General features: G+C 42.4%; 2 protein-coding genes across 4 annotated transcripts in view; one reads left to right on the top strand and one right to left on the bottom strand.

Moving 5' to 3' along the window:
- AP5M1 (adaptor related protein complex 5 subunit mu 1) overlaps positions 1-3,551 on the bottom strand; it is a 122,729-nt gene extending 119,178 nt beyond the window's left edge. For 2 of the 3 annotated variants that reach the window (XM_086937973.1, XM_086937972.1), the window contains exon 1: positions 3,379-3,551. In XM_086937973.1, coding sequence (XP_086794099.1) covers positions 3,379-3,446 — 68 coding nt within the window. In that variant the 5' untranslated portion in view covers positions 3,447-3,551. The remainder of the gene's footprint in view (positions 1-3,378) is intronic. The other variant, XM_086937974.1, reaches the window with a different exon arrangement.
- Positions 3,552-3,568: 17 nt separating this feature from the next.
- EXOC5 (exocyst complex component 5) overlaps positions 3,569-19,658 on the top strand; it is a 199,807-nt gene continuing 183,717 nt past the window's right edge. Inside the window, exon 1 of the mRNA XM_086937971.1 lies at positions 3,569-3,729. Within this exon, the coding sequence (XP_086794097.1) occupies positions 3,703-3,729 (27 nt within the window). The 5' untranslated portion in view covers positions 3,569-3,702. The remainder of the gene's footprint in view (positions 3,730-19,658) is intronic.

Raw genomic sequence — 19,658 nt, 5'->3', positions numbered from 1 at the left:
AATCGTTCCTCATGCCCAGACTCTTCAGGGAATGAACTACCTATGAAATGCACCATGTTATGTTATATTGTATGTGGATGTGTTTTAAATGTTTTAATGCTTTTTATGAATCTTTTATGGTCTCAAATGGCCGAAATAAAGAATTTTTGGATTGGATTGGCATGCCCAAATATGGAACTAAGTGATATCGTTAAGTTCAAAACTAAAGATACTGTTATAAAACAGGGGTAGACCCAATGTAGTCAAAGGACCTGGGTATTCATCAGTATAGACAACAAATGGTCCTCGACATAATTTCACTGGTAAAAATAATCATAACATTTGATCAATCTTATTAACTCCACAATCAGACTTAATCTATAGTCTTTCTGACATGGATGATATTAGCCCACAACCTCAAAGAACATTTACAGTATGTGCCAATAAATCAATAAACTCGAAAAAAGAGGGGGTTCAGCTGAGATAATTAATTTAATTTATCATGTATTAGCAAATGGAAATCAATATTTCTATATACATATATATTTACACAAATCCTAAGACGAAATACATTTTTACTCTAAAACAGGAAAAACGAGAACGTGCACAGAGAAAGATAAAGCGTGTGCTCAAGTGAATGATCAAGAAGATCAGGAAAAACAGTGTAGATCATTTATATACAGGGAAACATTGAGCCTGTCCTAGGTATAGCTTGTAAAAAATACTTCTTTTTTACTCGCTAAGTGCTATCTACAATTCCTTGGTCCTTAAATTGCCCCGTTGGCAATAGGATTACCAGGGAGAAGGGGATGGAAGGTGGACTGGGGACAGGGGTCACTAGGTACAGGCTCCCAGAAGGGAATGTCGTCGACGTTTCGACCCAAATAAAGAGTGGGCGGTTCAAGTCCTCAACAGCGGGTCTTCATCAGGACGGAGTGACAGGGGATATCTCTCAAAGTGCACGTCAATTAAAACCATTTGTATGGCACCCTCCCGTGGTGCCTTGATGCGTCCAAGTGCGACGACCGGTCCGCACTTGTACTATGCAAGTGTCCAAAATTATACCAATGCGTTTGTCACTGGTGTGCTTATTTCAAAATTGTATCAGCTCCGTTTCGCGTTGTGCAGCCTTCCGTCTTGCACCGCGTTTTGGAATGCGGAACAACCAGATACCTCGGCGCTGACTGCACACACGAGCGTGAGGCATCAGACGTGCCGGATAAACAGTATACAATTTTGAAATAAGCACACCAGTGACAAACGCATTGGTATAATTTTGGACACTTGCATAGTACAAGTGCGGACCGGTCGTCGCACTTGGACGCATCAAGGCACCACGGGAGGGTGCCATACAAATGGTTTTAATTGACGTGCACTTTGAGAGATATCCCCTGTCACTCCGTCCTGATGAAGACCCGCTGTTGAGGACTTGAACCGCCCACTCTTTATTTGGGTCGAAACGTCGACGACATTCCCTTCTGGGAGCCTGTACCTAGTGACCCCTGTCCCCAGTCCACCTTCCATCCCCTTCTCCCTGGTAATCCTATTGCCAACGGGGCAATTTAAGGACCAAGGAATTGTAGATAGCACTTAGCGAGTAAAAAAGAAGTATTTTTTACAAGCTATACCTAGGACAGGCTCAATGTTTCCCTGTATATAAATGATCTACACTGTTTTTCCTGATCTTCTTGATCATTCACTTGAGCACACGCTTTATCTTTCTCTGTGCACGTTCTCGTTTTTCCTGTTTTAGAGTAAAAATGTATTTCGTCTTAGGATTTGTGTAAATATATATGTATATAGAAATATTGATTTCCATTTGCTAATACATGATAAATTAAATTAATTATCTCAGCTGAACCCCCTCTTTTTTCGAGTTTATTGATTTATTGGCACATACTGTAAATGTTCTTTGAGGTTGTGGGCTAATATCATCCATGTCAGAAAGACTATAGATTAAGTCTGATTGTGGAGTTAATAAGATTGATCAAATGTTATGATTATTTTTACCAGTGAAATTATGTCGAGGACCATTTGTTGTCTATACTCAAAACTAAAGATAGTCCTGTCCTATACTTCAATGTATTAACATTTTGTTATAATCGGTTCGCTCCTAACTGGGAAGTTATGTAATAAACTTATTGAAACCCCAACCCCATAAACACTTCTAAAATAAAATTTAGGAAAAAAATTATCGAACACAAAAAACACAGCCCTTTCATTTAAAATGTAAGAAAGGTTTGTAGTTGCTCCAGTTTAATAAGCTAGGAAGAACTTTCTATCCACGGTGTACTACTAATTAATGTCAGATACTTAGAGATATTAATCATTATACCGAACACGTGAAATACTACTTCAAAATGAAGCTATCTATTGGAAACTATTGGTTACATTTCGATTCACTGTAAAATTTCACAGAAGAAGCGACGTAAAAACCATACAGTCACAAAGCATGCGATGGCAAACTAATATTGACATTAATATATATGACTGCTGTGTGGTAGCTTGGTTTTTAGTCTGAAATGCAATTTTGCAAACTGATAACGGCAAATTAAAACTGTCCTTAAACATATTTATTAAATGATATGTCAAAAGAAATTAATATATTTTTAGTGACTCGTTTAGTTGTTTTGTCTTGTACATGTTATGGTATGTGAGGGCGTGAAACATTTCTAAGAAGGTACCCGTATGCCAATCTTTGTTACATATAACTAATATGCCCAGGCTTGTTTAACAATTACAATGGAGCACAAGTAGTGCTGTTTAGTGGTGCAACGTATTCCTGTCAAAGCGTACACTGTCCACCTACCAATGCCTTTTTATAACACATGACTTGATTGTAAATAGAACAGCTTTACACAACCCAATAGCAAAATGGGTTCCAACATTGGTGCAAGTCAAAAACTCCGGCCCGTTGGCATGTCAACGAAATAGCGTGTTACTGGGTCCAGTTCAATCTGCCATCGCTAAGTGTGGACATATTTGACGCATGTGAGCATGTCTAGTGTTATTACATGTCATTTACTAAACGATGACAGTAGGGGTAGAAACGTGTGTAGCTGCTGCAAACAGGACCAAACTACAGAATTAGGCGGTATGAAATTGTTTGTACACATAGTGGAACAAACACAGCTAGCATATGACCCTCCCAAAATATGACGAAGAACTCGGACCTACCAAGCACTTCAAGTTCTGCAGCTGCACCAAAGCCAATAATCAATCCATCAAAATCTTGAAATAAAAAAATAATTCTTTCGATCCCGAAGATGAGATTGACTGACACCACACAACGGACATTAGGCATCCTGACAGTAATAGGTTCCGTGTATGAAGTGTCTCTCACTTCCACCATCCTTCTGGGTACAGTACAGGCTCACACAAACGCGGGGACTGCTTTACCTGCTGAAGAGGCCGGGCCCTCCATCGCTCTGCCCGGGTCTCAGGATCCAGAGTCCCCTGATAGGCATGGCAGAGACACTGCCGTACACCGGTAAATGTAGTCGCTATCCCGTGCTCAGCACACAGCTTCTTCCTGTTTCTGGTGCGGTCCCGCAGCTCCACTTCCGGGTCAGGTGTCTGTGTTGTCTGCGCGTAGGTTCTATTTTGTGCTCTGCGCGCAGTTCCTTCCGGTAGTGCTGACAGAGGGGGAGCGGCCGAGCCCTGCACACAGAATCCCGAGTCCCGCAGAGCCCCAGCATGTGACAGGCCGCACCGTCTACCCCCATGGCAGCCACCGCCGAGCTTTTCGAGGTGAGTGCACACCACCTGGGTCCGTGGCCGTCTCTGCCTGAACCGAGGAGGAACCACAGCAATGAGAGGGTACAACGAAACCACGGGTAACAACAACGATTCAGAATAGGGGTACACCACAAAGCGTTATAGAGTACCCTATAGTCCTGCGACTTACTCGCCAGTTTCCTACTCAGTCTTACACCTCCGAAGCTTGTCATTCAGACTCTGACCGCAGCATCAACCAGATGTTTCCCTTTCCTGTCCCCACAGCGAACTTTCTAACTCTTGCCCTTTTCACACCCCGTTCATTTAATCCCAGTAAATTGCGCCCCTTTTCGCCCTTCTCGGTGGAGATTTCAGTGGAACGTTCATTACAGTGGGGATTTTCGCACATAGTTAAATGTCAGCATGATGGTCATGGATTTTTAGTGTAAGAGTGCGAAGGAAGCCTCATGTGGCTGACTTTGTTTACAGGATGATCCCCATGGGATGTGAATTTAGCTTTAGAGTACTGATGCAATCCAAAAGAATTCCAGAGGTAGTTATGAGATGGGTTATAAGTAAAAGGTTTATTTAAGCTTAGTTACAGGTCAGGTTTAGATGGTAAGTAGAAGATGTCATGTTGAGCTCCACCAGGAGCAGCATCCTTGTTGCTCAGCCCACACACTCCAACTGTCTCTCTTTCTACTCCACCAGGCACTCCAGCATTCCTCTACCTCCGTGGTTCCCAAACTGTGCGCCCCGGTGCGCCGTAATGAGGTGCCAAGGGCGCCGTGCACACTAGGGTGACCAACCATCCGTAAATTCCACGGGCCTTTTATCTGTAATTTTGGCCATCACTGGGAGCAGCGCTGCTCCCCTGTGAGAGGCCTCACCCCTGCTGCTGGAGGCGCCTCGCACGAGCAGCCCCTCCCGCCCATTGTCATTCAGTGTGCCGCTGATTGCCACCTACTGAATGACAATGGGGCAATCTGAGGGTGTGACACCATGTGGCGGCATCCTCCTGCCTCAGGGTACAGAAGGGCATTCTGTACGATAAAAAAAAAAAAAAACACGCTGCAACGTTAGAAAACACTTCATTCAAAGAAGCCTGTAAAATAAGTTTAAAAGAACAGGTTATTGTTCTCTCACTGTCCTGTCATTTTAGAATTGAAGTATTTTCAATATTGTATTCAACAAAGCCATGGTTGCTCCTTTTTTTTTTTTTTTTAAGGAACTAGCAACCATTGACAAAGCCAATAGTCCTGGCTTGTTGAGGTGTAATGATACTTGCTGTATTATATATCTGGATGCAATGACAGAGACAACATAATACCAATGAGGCGGAACACTATGCTAAGCGCAGATTTTTAGCCTAGGTGTTTTAAGCTGCGCTCTTAATTACATCAAACACCCCTTTTGAAGAGACCCCCCAATTTTTTTACACAGCTTAAAACAACACCATGTTACAGTAACCTCACATCCTGGCACTGTGCATAATGCATAACTTCTACGTTTTCAGTCTGCCTATGTGCAGGGGCCTAGGGAACTCTCCACCAGCCCACCCCTTGCTGTAGTTCATTCTTGATGGGACTCTTCTGCCTGCAACTCTGCAAACAAAGGCTCCGTTCATAATGTGAAAAGGTGGGTGAGTAAATAACTGAAGGAATGGCTGGATGGATTACTGAAAGGATGAATGCATGAATGAAAAGGGGAATGGATAGATAATGAAAGAAAGGATGGATGGATGAGTGAATGAATGGAAGTATGGATGAGAGAAAAGGTAAATAGATGGATGTATGGGTGGAAGGGTAGATGGATGGGTAAAAGTTTGGATGGGTGTGTGAAAGGATGGATGGATGAGTGAAAGGGCAGCTGATGGGCGAGTGAATTGGGGGATGGGTGTGTGAAAGGATGGATGGGTGGGTGAATGAAAGGGTAGATGATGGGCAAGTGAATGGGTGGATGGATGAATTGATAAGTGAAATGGTGAATGGATGGACGAGTGAAAGGGTGGATGTAAGGATTGATGAGTTAGTGAAAGGGGTAGATGGACAAAAGGATGGATAGATGAGTGAAGTGAAAGGGTGGATGGATGAGAGAAAGGATGGCTGGATGAGTGAACGGATGGTTGGATGAGTGAAAGAATGGATGAGTAATAGGATCAATGGATGGATTCATGAATGGATGAGTAAATGGGTGGGTAGATGGATGGATAAGTAAAAGGGGGATGGAGAGAAAGGGAGGATGAATGACTGAAAGGGTGAATGGGTGGAAGGATAAATGACTGGGTGAATGGATGAGTAAGTGAATGGGTGGATGGATGAGTAAGTGAATTGATGGCTGGGTGGAAGAGTGGATGCATGGATGATTGTACAGATGGATGGGGTGAAAGGGTGGGTAGATGAATAATGGATGGATGAGTGAAAGGGTGGATGGAGGGATGGATGAGTGAAATGATGGACGGAAGGACATATGGTGGATAGGTGTGCAAATGGTTGAATATGTTTGGATATAGATGGGCACACAGATGGAAGGACAGACCTTTTTAGTGTAAAAATAAGGCTGGGGATACTGATTACGACAGACCAAACTCAATGTTCCATTTTCTCAGAGCGGGTCTCAGTACCAAAAGGTACTGAAAGCAGCAGCTGGCATAAATAAGGGTTTGGGACCAGGCACTCTGTTGGGGAAAAAAACGATGGATTGGGATGCAGCCAAAGTGATTGCCAGTGGATGAGATTAATAATTCAAGCATTCCAACCAATATAATACCTTCATTGCGTCCCAAATACTTTAAGGAAGATAACAGGCGGTACACACCACCCACCCACCCACCGGTAAAAAAATGGCGGGGAGCCACGGCCAACTGCCGATTAGGTCAGGGGAGCCACAGGTCAAAAAAGTTTGGGAACCTCATCAAGCATTCTAACATTCCACATACTCATCACAATCATACATTCATACTGGCTGAGCAGCAGGGAATGGGTAACAAAGGAAAGGATGCATTATAAGAAATCAAGGTATAACAAGTACTCATACTCCGAATGTCACTAATAACTGATAGGACATTGTATGTAAATTACTGGTGGGTGGTTGGAGATTTATCAATCAATCTGTCTTAGTTATACTGCCGTTTAATTCGAGGCATGTTGAGAGCATATTTTGATGGCATGATTGTCAGTGGTGTAGAGAGCAGCCGATAGGTGTAGCAGAACTGAAATTGCTTTTGATGTGGATAGTTCTCTCCACCAGGGCTGGTTTAGGATTTTTGGGGCCCTGGGCAGAAAGGGAATGCGTGAGGCCCCTCTAATTTACATAGACGTGTCACATTCAGGGTTGTTTTCTACACAATAGATGCCCCTTAACATTGATACTGGTGTGTAAGGTAAAAGAAAGACACCCACATTTGATATGCACATTGGTGTGGTAGGTATTCCAATTGTAGCAGACTCCGGCTCTCCTTATACAATTGTGAATAAGGCTGTGTAGGATGAGAAATTTGCACATGCTTTGGGGGATGAGTTAGAGCACCATGACATTTCACTCCAAACGTTTACAGGAGAACCTATTGAGATGGCTGGTTGTGGGAAACTTAAGTTCATGTTCAAGAGCTGAGAAGATAGGGGCACATTTTATGTCTTTGTTATAGGTCAATCGATACTGAGGTGGGTGGTTCAAGGTAATTTAGAAATAACCTTGAATTCTAACATTCCAGAACTGTTACTAATTGTACAACCAGAAAACGAATTTGGTTTATATGTAAAAAAAAATATTCCCACAGTATTTACTGGATGCATAGTAAATCCCAAAGGTTTCGGACACAAGATACAATTGAAACAAGAGGCTAAACCGTTTATACACAAGGTTAGGGAAATACAATAATATATAATCATGATGTGCAATACATACCAGGAACAAAGAATGTTGTTGTAGATTCTGTAAGTCAGATGCCACTACCTATGAGTGAGCTAGTGAAGATGCCTTGGAAGAATTTTGTATAGCGAATATTTCAGAAGAATTTCCTAGCATTTGTGGTGAGGAATGCGTCTGTGTAAGAGCAGGATATGCTTCTTAACGAGTGATTAAAATGTAGTCAGAAGGTTGGCCAGATAAGAAATCTATCAAAAAAGAGTTAGTTACATACTGGGAAATACGACATGAGTTGTCTTGTGAAGGAGGGTTGATCTTAAGAAAAGGGAAAGTTGTACTTCCTGAGAAATTGAGAGAGAAGGTCATAGGAATTTGACATGATGGACATTTGGGTGTAGGTAAAACTAAGAATAGAGTGAAGACTTGGTTTTGGTGGCCCTGTTGTGATAAAGAAATATAAAGGAATGTCAGTATCTGCATACAGTGTGAAAATTCCGACAAAAAACAGGTGACTCACGACCTCCTTTACATCTCTTAGCTAGCCCAGAGATGCCTTGGGGAAAAATCAAGTAGATGTAAAGGGCCTGAAAGGGAACAAAAAGAACAGGTGTATGTAATAGTTTAAATGGACCATTTCACTAAATGGCCTGAAATAGAAATACAAAAGTGAGTAGGAACTCGCACAGCGTAGATATACAGATTTGTGTTGGTAATGGATTGTAGCGTGCAACCGGGTTGTAACACTGTCTGACCAAGCAGTGTGTGCGCAAAGCTAGAAAATTCGAGGGTCCCCCTACTGGGAGGGGAACAATCCGATGCACAGCATGAGGACCGTAGTCTTATTCCATAGACCCATTAGTCAAGAGTCTGAATGTATAATTTCACAATTTTTAATCTTCAAGTGGTGAATATTCTTGCATATTCAAGTTCAATATGGCGATACAAGCCAAAAGCGTGTCACTACATAGTCTATAACTTAACCATTGTAATCCTCAACAAAAGATCCCGATGCATTTCGGGCAACAGCCCTTTCTCAAGGGAATGCTCTACAAAAGAAAACAAATGTAACCAGAATAAATCGTCTGTAAAATAGTAGATATGTACGATCGAATGCACTCATGCATTAGCCGGCTCTTAAGTGGCTATACAGAAAGTGACGGAAACTAAAACCATGTGACAAATTACAGAAAAACCATGCGGGTATATGGCGATGTCCAGAGTTGTGTAAGAGATGGTACCCAAAGTAGTGCATACGGAGACAGAACTTGGAAAAAACAAACAGTAACAACAAGCGGTAGAAATAAAGCGTCTGTTGCGGTATCAAACCAAGGTTAAAGTATGAGAAACGCGAGCGTGCCAAAGTGCACTAAAGAGTGCTCCAGAAGTTACTTACATGAGAAGGTTTACAAGTATGCCTTGCGGCGTGCCAGCAGGGTAGTGATACGGTGAATGGAGGGTCTAACGCGGGTATACCAACAATGATAGACACAAACAAGGGACACAGTGCAAGGGGTTAGTAGACAAGAAAGAGAGACCAAAGTGTAAAGTCAAGCTGGTGAAAAATGAATCGCCATTTTGGAAGGGACAAAAAACACAGTGCAACAAGAGAGATAGTGTAAAGTGAAGCGGACAGGTGATATATACAAATTACAGAGACGAGAAATTATCATAGATAATAAAGAAATTCAATTCGATCGTTCAGCCCGTTGGGCGCCATCGTGGAAAGGAAACGGATCCAAAAGTTCTCACGTTTGAGTAAAGTGTTCTTGTTGTTGTAGGTTGCTGGTACTTGTTCCAAAATCTGAAATTTGAGTTGGGCTACAGTATGTCTGAATTCGGCAAAGTGGGAAGCTACAGTGGATTTCAGATTGTTGGTACGAATGTTGCTTTTATGCTCTAAAATCCGGGTGCGGATTTTTCTTTCGGTGTGCCCCACATAACATTTACCGCACGGACACTTCAAGAGATAGATGACGTTGTTCGAATTGCATGTGGCATTCACTTTAAGTTTGATAGGATGCCCTTTCATGGGGTGACAGATGACATTGCCAGTGATGCAGTTGTTACAGTTGGAACAGTTATAACAAGGTTTCAGTCCTTTATATACCATCTGTGTATCATCGTGGCTGGGTTTCGATAGGATTTCTTTTAAGTTTCTACCTCGTGTGAATGCGAAAATGGGAGGTTGGTTGAACAAACCCCTGAAATCTGGTTCCAGGGTGAGGATGGACCAATGTTTTCGAATGATGGCCTGAAAACGATTGGACGTTTTAGAATATTTGGATACAACAACCAAACGTTCTGATTTGTCTTTTGATTTTGGTTGCAACAAGGCAGACCTGCTTTTCTTGTCACTTCTTGCCATGGCGAGATCCAATATCGGTGTAGGGTATCCTCTTGCTTTCAACCTGTCGAGAGTGTGTTTCATTTGTATCTTACATTCGTCTTCATTGGAAACTATGCGTTTTATCCGTAGAAGTTGGGCATAGGGTAGATTGTTCTTGAGGCCAAGGCGGTGGAAACTACTGTAGTGAAGAGTGGAGTTTCTGTCTGTAGGTTTACGATATACAGTGGTGGACCAATCTCCTTGACTCCTATGGATTTCCACATCTAGATAGTGTATGAGTCTTTCATTGTGTTCCCATGTAAACTGGATTCTTTCGTTGAATTGATTCCATGTTTCCAGGAAGGCATTCAAAGTGTCTGCGTTGCCCTCCCATAGGAGGAAAATGTCATCGATGAAGCGTAGATACAGTCGGCCGTGTTCTTGCCAACTGTTCTGACACAGGATGTAGGACTCCTCAAATTGCCTCATGTAGATATTGGCATAGCATGGAGCTGCCGAATTTCCCATGGCAGTGCCATTGAGTTGGAGAATCCATTTGTCCTTGACTGAGAAATAGCTGTGGTATAGCGTGAATATAATCAATTGCATTAGGAATAATTTGAAGTCCGCATCTAAATCAGATGAGGATAGAGCGTCTTCAATAGATTCGATGCCTCCATCGTGTGGAATGGAGGTATAAAGTGAACATACGTCCACCGTACACATGATGAGTTGGGTGTTTCTGAGCTCATTCATGATGGGTTCAATTTTGAGCAAGAAATCAGTTGTGTCTTTAACATGCGATTTAGTAGCTAGAACAAAAGGTTGCAGATATTTGTCCAAAAATTTGCCCACATTTTCGTGTAGGCTGCCTCTAGTCGACACGATGGGTCGAAAAGGGGGGTGAGTTGGATGCTTGTGCATCTTGGGAAGCATGTATAGTACAGGAGGTCTGGGGTTAGATGGTGTCAAAAATCTGCGAGTCTTGTCGTTAATGGTGCCTTGATCAAATGCTGTCTTGACAATGAGTGTCAAATCTTGTGAGTACTCCTTGGTGGGATCTCCTGGTAGGAAATCGTAGGTATTTTTGTCGTTGATGTGTATGTTTACTTGTTGGTCATAGAAGGTGGTGTCCATGATAACTAGGGCACCACCTTTGTCGGCATTCTGACAGGTGATAGTCGGGTCCTCGGCCAATTTTTGGAGGATATTTCTCTCCTTCCGGGTAAGATTCCCACGTTTTATGTTCGATTGGAAAGGCAGGTTCAAGATTTCTTGCTTGATCAGATTTTCAAAAGCATCAAAAAGATTAAAAATTGTGAAATTATACATTCAGACTCTTGACTAATGGGTCTATGGAATAAGACTACGGTCCTCATGCTGTGCATCGGATTGTTCCCCTCCCAGTAGGGGGACCCTCGAATTTACTGAAATAGAAATAGTCAGACCACCCAGGATATAGCGGCATGGATTAGCAAATTTAGCGGCACAAAAATGGAAATTTAGCAGCACAAATATGGAAATTTAGCGGCAATTTTGTGGGATTTTATGTAGCCATTTTTCCTACAACAAACACAGATATCTTAGTTTTTTTAGTTATTTAACAACATGAAGCTATGTATATTTGGTTTCTTTACAATGTAGACACTTTGGGGCAGATTTACAAGCCCCTTGCGCTGCTTTTACGCCGCCGTTGCGTCACTTTTGTGACGCAGCGGCGGCGCAAATGATGCACCATTGTGCGGGGTATTTACTACGTGACGCATCTCCCAGATGCGTCACGTTGCAAAGCCATGCGCCAGAAGAGGCGTACCATTGCAGGTCAGTTTGTGTCTTGCAATAGCCTTAGAGCTTGGTGCCACTGTACCTGCTGCACTAATGATGGCTATACCTATCGCCCCTTTTATTAGTAAGCACGTTAAATAGTACAGTGTATTTTGAACACGACCTGATATCCCACCGGATGCCCGTTCGACAGACCTAACCTCTAGAGAAAGAGCAGTCAAAACCGCCAAGTGGTCACTTGTTAAACAGTAGCGAACTGCATGTTGGTACTTGTAGTTTTGTTGCAAAATGTCAGCCTGCAAATCGTCTCCGATTTAAAAGCGGGGACTGGTTGAAGTTGACACCCATGACATGGGGCCACTTGACGCCCGTGTTAAATTTCTCTCCTCTAGGATTTTTCCCATGGCTCACTCATGGCTCACTCCCAGGGGGAAATGGTCTGCAATAGGTGAGCTCAACCCTCTGACTTCATCCCTTGTCCAGCGCGCCTCTGCAGATACCCCGTCCCATGTGCGCCTCAGCTCTCTCGGCTGAGTGGTTCTGTCTGTTTATCTTGAGGGACAGGCATCTCTGCACGGCGCTCCGTCTCCAAGCCAGCGAATAGGGTGACCAACTGGCATTGGTGCAAATTCAGGACGGTGAGTGTAAAAATTCAGGACAAAGGGTCAAAATTCAGGACACAAATTCAGGACAGGAGCTCAAAATTCAGGACAAAACTTCAGGACAATAGGTACGTTTTACAGACACATCAGAGGTCGCGCAATAGTATATAAGTAAGCCCAGCCATTTCCAAACATATTCAACCGTTTGCAAACCTATCCATCATGTACCCTTCCATCTATCATTTCACTCATCCATCCCTTCATCCATCCCCTCATCCATCCTTTCACTCATCTCCATTATCCATCCACCCTTTCACCCTATCCATCTGTACACTTATCCATCCACTCTTCATCCCATCCATCCATTCACTCATTTACCCTTTTACCAATCCAGCCATCCTTTCACTTACTAATCCTTCCACCATCCACTATTTTAGTCATCCATCCATCCTCCCTTTCTCTCTCCATCGACCCTTTCACTTAGCCATCCTTCCTTCCATCCTTTCACCCACCCATCATCCATCCATCCATCCATCCGTCCTTCCCCTCATCATCCATCCTTCCCCTCATCATCATCCATCCATCCTTTCACCCACCCATCCATCCTTCCCCTCTATCCACCCCCTCATCCATCCATCCTTCCTCTCATCCATCCTTCCCCTCATCCATCCATCCTTCCCCTCATCCATCCTTCCTTTCATCCATCCTTCCTTTCATCCATCATCCCCCTCACCCATCCATCCATCCATCCTTCTCCTCATCCATCCATCCTTCCCCTCCATCCTTCCCCTCATCCATCCATCCTTTCCCTCCATCCATCCATCCATCTCCTCATCCATCATCCTTCCCCTCATCCATCTTTCCCCTCATCCATCATCCAGCTACCCTTCCACCCATACATCCAGCTATTTACATTTTCTCTCCATCCTTCCCCTCATCAATCCATCCATCCTCTCTCATGATCCATTTATTCAATCTTTCATTCATCCATTCACCCTTTCACTAATTCATCCAGCCATTCACCCATCCTTTCACTTACTTACTCGCCGACCTTTCCATATTAATTTTGAGCTGAGCCCTTTTGAGGAGAGGCCCATCAAGAACTTCACCCTCGCTGCAGGGGCCGTTCCAGGACTGGGACAGAAGCCACCCAGGGCGGAGACAGGATCCACCACAGGGGGGGATAAGAGCCATCACAGGTGTAGGTGGACTGGAGCCACAACATGGGGGGACAGGAGCCATCACAGGCGGGGGTGGACTGGAGCCACCACATGGGGGGACAGGAGCCATCACTGAGGGGAGGGCAGGAGCCATCACAGGAGAGGGAACAGGATCCACCAGGGTGGGCACAGGGGTGGGCATGCAGTATTCTAGTATCATCTTGGGCTCCTCGCCCCCTCCTGCACAAGACAACGAGAAGACAGGCTCTCTGTCCAAAATGCCATCCCCCACTGTGATGTACAGTACTTACAGGAGATATTCTAAGAGAACTGATTGAACTGATTGTCCTCCATACTCTGTTAATCAGTGTGGGTGCGATTGTGCCATTTCTGTATTTTCTTAAATTATAGACTGCATGTTTGAAGAACCGAGGTTTGCTAACAATTTAGTGACAGTAATTACGCTCCGTGAAGAGAACCATGTGCTGCCTCGGTGTAATCAGGGGTGTAATCTGGCCGAGTCTCGGATGTTTGGGGCCCTGGGTAAAAATGGAATGTGTGAGCCCCCCTCTAAATAGCAGAGGCATGACACATTCAGGGCTGTTTGCATGTGAATAGATGTCGCAGCTCCTGAACCTGCAGCCCCTCCCTCTCAGTCACCTTCGAAGCACCTCTTAACAGGTCATCAAGGGCTGGAGGTGTGAGGTTTGCCATTCCGCTGTGACGCTTCAATGCTGCTGAGTATCTGCCACATAAAGCAGACCCCCCCAGGATATAGCGAAAAATACAGCGATTTCTACAAAAATGCCGATTTCGCGGGCATTTTTGTAAAAATCGCGGCATTTTTTTAAAAGTGCCGATTTCGCGGCAAATCGCGAAATCGCGATATCCTGGAGGGTCTGAATAGTACAAAGGGCTGATACCAGTAGCATCATTAAATTCTTGACAAGGTATTTATAAGAGAAGGATTACCTAAGTGTATTCTGAGTGATAATTGTCCCCAGTTCTTATCTGAATGTTTTAAAAGCTACCATAGGAGAAATAGGATCCTGCACAAGACCCCTTCAGTCTACCAGCCAGCGGGAAACGGAGCTGTAGAACGGGTTAACCGCGTAATCAAAGGAATTGTACAGTTAATTAGTAATAACAGTCTTGTGTGGAGAACAGAATTACACAAGACAGAAAGGGCATACAGAGAAGTCCGTTTTGAATTGATGAGGGGTAGAACTCCGATGTTCAAAGGTAAAATAGGACGGCTGAAAGCAGCAAAAAGAGTAGACTGGTCACCGGATATGGCGAAGGGAAAGTTGTTACAGGCACAGAGTGCATGCAAGAGATATTATGAACAAATGCACAAAAGTAAGACAGTACACATGGAAGTGAATGACACTTTAAGGGTAACAAAAGTTGATTAATTGTGAAAAACCGAAGCTGATTTTCCCAACCATTGGTGGTAGAAATTGTTTTGCAACTCAGTGCTACTAAGTGATGATAAACTATTGCATTTACCCTCCATTTTGTTGGGTGAGAATGAGAATGTTAGTTCCTGATTTAATGTAGGTCTTAGAAGTAGTAACCAGAGAACACAGATTAAGGGGGAAGATTCTTAGGGGGAAGCAGGTGTAGTAAAATCAAGTTTTGAGTGGTTAGTGAGGCCCAAAATAGGATTTTCCAAAGCCAAAAGAATAGGGAGCTGTAAAACACTGTGGCACCTGATCATGATGCAGAGGAAGGTATCCAAAATCAAGGAAACTAACATCAGCAAGAAGCGAAAGAAAAATCGCTGGAGGCATCCTTTGACATCCGTTCTATAGCTAGTAACAAAACAAGTATGACAGATCGTGCTGTAGTTAAACCTAGGAGGTTTAAGGATTACTTGTGTGAATAAGTCAAAATGTGTAGCTTTTCTTATATAAATATGTTTGTAGTGCATAAGTACCTCAACAAATTAATGTTATAGTCCTTTATAACAGTATTTATTTGGCAACATGTCATTATAGTTAAACCCATGATAACCTTTTAACCAAGTATCCTTTTTTTGTGTGATTTGTGTATCCTAACGGAATATATGTACTAGTTGTTTATAGTGATTTCTGTATCTTAGTAATTGTTCATCTGTGTATTTTATCTTCTTAAGAATTAGTTATCATATGAAACGTTGTTTTGTAAAAGAAGGGAGGGAGATGTGTTGTAATGGTTATTGTATATATTCAGGTGTACCTGTTGAAAGCAGTCTCCTACAGTACACCATACTGGGTTAACCTTCACCCGCATTAGGATGCAGTCAGCTGGAGATTTTGGTGTGCTGGTCAGTTGGAAGTTTGGCTTTTGCGATTAGAGAACGGCCAGAGGCAGATGCACTGTTCTTGTCTGCTTGGTCATCCTCCTCAATGTGTGTTTGGAGACTCACAATTTAATGAATATAAGAGACACAAGGAAACCTGAGTGTGGACATTTTTGTGCAGAGGACACCTTGTGTTAGGCAGGCATTGACTATGTCCGGCGTGGGTTTGAGATTGTTTCATACAGAGAATTCACGATGATAAGATGTGTTCCTGCATGGTGGCTTTTAGGGCAATCAGGATGTCGACAATTTCTTAAAAGCTGTCCATTTCATTATGCTGCAAAGTATAGATTGGGGTGGGTGGTGAATATAACTTTACGGTTCATGTAATTTCTGTTTTCATGTTTCTCATCAAATAACTTATTTATTTTGTTACATTGTAATGTTGAATGTGGTACTGATGGCCCAGGAAGGGGCTTGGTGCCATGCTTATCATTTCGCAGTTGTGCTTTGCTTGTATTGGCACCTTTGCAGTAATTTGTTTATAGAAGAGTGCTTCAGCAATGGTGATGTATTTACAAGCGGCGAAGAACTCTTTCAAACCAGTTGGATCATTCAGGAGTTTTATGCCATTTGTGTGATTTAGCCAGCTGATGGACCTTATGCTTTTTTTTTTTAGAGTATTTTGATGTACCATACTGTGGGGATTTTGTTTTTATTGGATCTTCATTTTAATGTGGTGTAGGTTTCTTCAATACTGATTATTATTGTGCCATTGAAGGAGTCTAATGGCCTGATTTAGATCTCGGTGGACAGATTTCTCTGGGTTACTTTTACAACGGTGATGGATAACCCCTCTGGCGAAATATAAATCCCATTATATCCTAGGAGATTTATATTTCGGTGGACGTGTCTATCCATCACTGTTGTGACAGAGTAGCCTGTCTTTCAAGATGTAAATCAGGCCTTAAGACTATGTTGATGTTTGTTGATGCTTCCGATTTATTAGCTAAGCTGGTGCTGTCTTGGTTGTCAGAGTTCATATGGATGCCTCTGAAAAAGCGGTTTTGTTAGGTAGGTTTTTGTTGACCGTAGTTGCCACGTGAATGATGTGGACTTGATGGCCATATAATGGCAAAGGGCATTGCAGAGTGTGGGTGGGTGTGAGGTATAGCGCATGGAAGTTAGGCCTATATTAAGGGTGCTATTGTTGTGAATATGTCTTATGATGTGCTGGCTGGAAGTTAGAATGCTGAGAAGATTTGCAAAGAATACTTCTCTTTTTCTTCTTGGTTGCAATGTTTCATATACATTTGATGTTGATAGAGGTGGTGGGGATGTGAACTGTGATTTCCTCAATGAATGTTTTGTTGGCCCAGAAAGCTTGCAAATTAAGTGGAACATGACCACATCAGAAGCAGAAAGAGAGAAATTGTATTGACTACGTGACCAACTTTCTTGTGGATACCCAAAAAGTGTGAACCACTCTTGTGTGTACTTGGTGCCTTGGATGCTCTATTTAGAACTTTTAGGAATGTCAAACGTTTGTTTAGAGGAGATTTGAGCGGTGTCATTGATGATTAGTGCATCAATGTTGTGTGGACAGTGATCATCACAAAGGTACCTGTTCAAAAAAAAAAAAAAAAAAAACCTGTATTTAATCATCATATGTAGTACTACCACTATAAAATGGTACAGGTATGCTATTTTTGCTATTCGCAAGCATCGTCAGTGATTTGTCTTGACAGCTAAGGCAGTCGCGATTTCTAGGTGTGCTACTGGCAATGCCAAGTGACTTCTTTTTTGAGTTGTTGTTTCATCAACTCAAAGTTGTTCTGTACTACAATTATACATTAAGTAAATTCTGCCCACATGTTCAGTTAAATTGTATTAATTTATTTTCCTTCAGTGAGGAAACATTTTCCTCATGAAGAATCCACTTCCCTTACAATCCTTCGAAGTTTGGGGTAATTCCATGACTCAGCCTACCCTTCATTGGTATTTACTCCAGCCTTTTGCTGTAGCAAATCACCGTCCACTTATAGGGTGGTGAAGGGTCGGAGAGGAGTTTATTGAATGCCCTAAAAATCACAGGTTTGTTGATGCTCACAAATTCTTAAGGCAAACCATGCTTGGATTTACCCACTCTTTGCTTACTACTGTGTTCTACACACTTTAATACTGTTCACCGGGGAGGCCTGGCCAAGAAACACAAGGGCTGCTAAATAGAGGACAAGACATTTGAGGCTGGTCAGATGTTGTCTGTCAGTCAGAGGTATCACAGGATATGTCTCAGAGGTGTTGGGAGCAGATGGATCAAAGAATGTTTAATTGTTAAATAGGTGCATTTTAACACAGTAAGCCATTGTTGTGCTTTTTTGGATGATTTGGCAGAGGAGAATGGTGCTGAATCATGTTTCTTAATATAGTTCATGTTGTTCTACTACGCCCCCCTTCCCACGATGCTGATCAGCGGATGTGTCAGACAAAAGCATAAGATACTGGCCTGTTGAGTGCATGAAAGCAGATGACTTGTATTTTTCTTTGAGGTGATTTTTCTTTTTATACTATGCTCCTATATGTATGCTTAAAAAAAAAGTAACAAAATATACATTTATGGTAATCTCTGTTCATCCATTGGTCTGTTTAAGGGCCATTCAAAATGTTCCTTTGGCCTAAAGCATTAGACAGCGACTCGGTTCAATTTAGCCTGTGGCTTTCTTCACTGTGACTGATGGCATCTTACTGTTGCATACCTGCCATTCATTTTTGCAATGGTTAATTTGTACGTCCTTTGTTTTCTGTGCAAACATGCATGCCAGCTTTTAAATGGCTGTGCTTTTACTTTTTATTATTTTTACACTTTATTGTCTGTTTCGGATGTTTGCTTAAAACAAGCACTGGCGTTGCCAATAGGTTTCGCATTTGGAAAGTTGGAGCTATTGGTTTTGTAAATTACATTTTATATTTATATATTGTTATTGACAATGCCAATAACGATATATAAATATAAAATGTCATTTACAAAACCAATAGCTCCAACTTTCCAAATGCGAAACCTATTGGCAACGCCAGTGCTTGTTGGATTGGTGGTTGAGGAATGAAGAATCCAGGGTTCTTGCACTCCCTACTTTGAAACACATTGGTGTATGAAGCAATGCTTCCATGGCACCAGCACAACAATATGTTATTCCCTACCATCAGTTATACTAGTAATGCCTATTTTTCAGCTTTTAAAAAGGAGCGAAAAATCCCCCAGATCCTTGGACACTTTAAGACTACAAACGTCTACACTTCTAATATTCACATCTTATTGCCATATATGCAGATAGGTCACATGTAGCTAGTTCCTCACCAACACCACCCTGCTTATGACCCAACCTTCTCAAAGCACTCTAAATGTTTCCTCACTTTTCCAAATTCTTTCAGAGTACCTTCCTGCGTTAACCTTTTGACTCTTTCTGGCTCTTCCTATTTTCTCGCGTTTTCCCACATGTGCTTATTACCCTACTGTTGCCTCTCTCTTTTTAAACTGTTCTTACTCTGTTCATTAGTTGTGTAATTGATTTTTACCCTGTGTTGGACAAGATCATACATAATCTTTATCGTTATTTGTAACTTATTTCTGTTACTTTGTAAAACTCTCTTTTCCCTCTGGGTTTCGATTCCACCACAAACAGTGAATCAATAAATGCAGTGATCGAGAATTGTGTTCATAACAGGGGTCACCAAAATCCTTTCGGCGGGTATCAAACTAGTACTGTACTCTATGGAACAGGTGAATATGATGTTACGTGATCAGTTGTAGAGTGTTGCAATATTTGCCGGACATTGATGTGCACATTGAAGCAAACACATGCTTAGCTTAAGCCAGGAGGTTTTTTTGTGGCCACAAAGCACTCCATTCGTTCGGACTATGCGCATTGTTATGGTCTATG

Source organism: Lissotriton vulgaris, chromosome 9 (assembly GCF_964263255.1).
Source record: "Lissotriton vulgaris chromosome 9, aLisVul1.2, whole genome shotgun sequence".
Taxonomy (NCBI): domain Eukaryota; kingdom Metazoa; phylum Chordata; class Amphibia; order Caudata; family Salamandridae; genus Lissotriton; species Lissotriton vulgaris.
Note: the sequence above shows the minus strand (reverse complement) of the source record. Positions and strands in the feature narration are given on the sequence as shown.